Source organism: Aptenodytes forsteri, unplaced genomic scaffold (genome assembly GCF_000699145.1).
Source record: "Aptenodytes forsteri isolate BGI_AS27 unplaced genomic scaffold, ASM69914v1 Scaffold142, whole genome shotgun sequence".
NCBI classification, from domain to species: Eukaryota; Metazoa; Chordata; class Aves; order Sphenisciformes; family Spheniscidae; genus Aptenodytes; species Aptenodytes forsteri.
The window spans coordinates 2,474,915-2,476,794 of record NW_008794598.1 but is presented as its reverse complement, the minus strand read 5'-3'; the positions used below and the strand labels follow the sequence as shown (position 1 = coordinate 2,476,794).

Here is a 1,880-nt window from a genome sequence, read left to right as displayed (position 1 = left end):
GGGGGGGGGGGGGCTGCGAAGAGGAGAGCGAGGATGCTTGGTGGCACCCAGGGGTGCAGTGGTGTAGGTACCGGTGTGCAGAAGTTTGCTTATAAATGCAGTAGGAAGTCTTGCTGGTTGGTGGCACAGGCTGGCTGGGCACTGGGGAGGCATCCCAGAGAGCAGGGAGATGGCAGGCAGCCGTGATAAGCTTTTACCAGCCTTGGAAGGGAGGGCAAGAAGCTTATGAGGACGGGAGGCTTCGTGCTCTTCCCACTAGATGGGGATGGAGGCATTGCACAGAGCGTGCTGGAGCTCGCCTCGATGCTGCCCACAGAGAGCACCCGCGCTCGGCCTTCGCCCCTGCGTCTTCTCTGGGTGGGCACTGTGCCAGCAGCCCGGCTCTCCTGGGGGGATCAGGGCTGATGGGGTCTCGCTTCTCTTGCAGATGCTGCAGGACTGCCCGAAAGCCCGCAGGGAAGTGGAGCTGCACTGGAGGGCATCGCAGTGCGCGCACATTGTCCGCATCATGGATGTCTATGAGAACCTCTACCAGGGGAGGAAGTGTCTGCTCATCGTCATGGAGTGGTGAGTCCCCCGGCGGTGCCACTGCGGGTGGGCTCTCCCTGCAGAAGCACCTGCAGCTCTGCGGGGCAGTGGGGTGATGCCAAAAGGGGGGTGAGCACCTTCCTTCACCCCTGCCGGGGTGCTGGGGACCCCAGGGAGATGCTGTGCCGGGGGATGCAGCCTGTGAGCTGTAGGGATGCAAGGCCTGGAAGAGGTGCTGCACTGCTGGTGTTGGAGGGACGGTGGGAGCTGCGCTGGCTCTGAGTCATTCTGAAAACTCGCTCGGCTGTCGGGAGGCTTCGGGCCTGTGGTTCTTGCTGCAGATAGATCATAACCAAACTCACTTTGGCCATTGAAAGTCGGGGTAGTCAGCGGGTTCCTGGCACCCCAGCAGCCTGCGGCGGGGTCTGCTGGGCAGCGCACAGCCAAGCCGAGCTGATGCATCTATTAACACCGTTGCACCTCTTGCAGCAGCAGTTGAGCGACTCTGATTTGGGTAGATGTTTGATATAACCTGGGGAGGAGGAGGAATGAAGGGGAAAGTATTGAAACCACATCCCAACCGCAGCTGTGATTTGATGCAGCTTCCTTGCCAAAACCTCTCCTCTGGCAAGCTGGTAGGTTGCCTGGGGGGGCAGTGGGTGCAAGGAGCGCTGCAAGCAGTGCTGGGGCAGGTGGCATGGCAGCTGCCCGAGCGGCTCTTGTGTGGGAAGAGGCTTCTGAGAACCGCGCCAGGACACTGGGCAGCCAGGGATGGGAAAGGTTTGTGCAGCGCATCTGCTTGTGTGGGAAGAAAGCAGTAGCTGAATGGTAGGAAACAAGTCCCTGGGGCAACGACAGCTCCCTGTAGCGTGTCTCTGCGATAGCTCCCCACTGTCCAGGGGATGCTCTGGGTGTAACGCCCATCACAAGGCAGTGTTTGACTTTCAGCATGAGCACGGTGTGTCTCCTAGCGCGCTCCATGCAGCGGTTGGCCCCGGCAGCTGTGCGCTATCTGTATTGCAGATGTCCAGTGAATGTCAAGGGTGCTGGCAGGAGATGCTATCTGCCCTGAGAAAGCCAGAAACAGTTTCTGCTCGAGTTAGATAAGGCAGGGACAGGAAGCGCTGTTATCCCTGTTCTCATGGAGAATTATCCCTGATCTCACTCCTGATCTCTCTGGGAGCCGAGTTTTTCCTTAGGGTACCTGGGGAGCCTTTGGCTGGGGAGGGAACCATGCTGTCGTGGTTTAACCTCAGCCAGCAACTGAGCACCACGCAGCCGCTCGCTCACTCCCCCCACCCCGATGGGATGGGGGAGAGAATTGGAAGAGTAAAAGTGAGAGAACTCATGGG

General features: G+C 59.5%; 1 protein-coding gene across 1 annotated transcript in view; it reads left to right on the top strand.

Moving 5' to 3' along the window:
* MAPKAPK2 (mitogen-activated protein kinase-activated protein kinase 2) overlaps positions 1–1,880 on the top strand; it is an 11,280-nt gene that overhangs the window by 4,267 nt on the left and 5,133 nt on the right. The window contains exon 2 of the mRNA XM_009272760.2: positions 428–567. Within this exon, the coding sequence (XP_009271035.2) occupies positions 428–567 (140 nt within the window). The remainder of the gene's footprint in view (positions 1–427; positions 568–1,880) is intronic.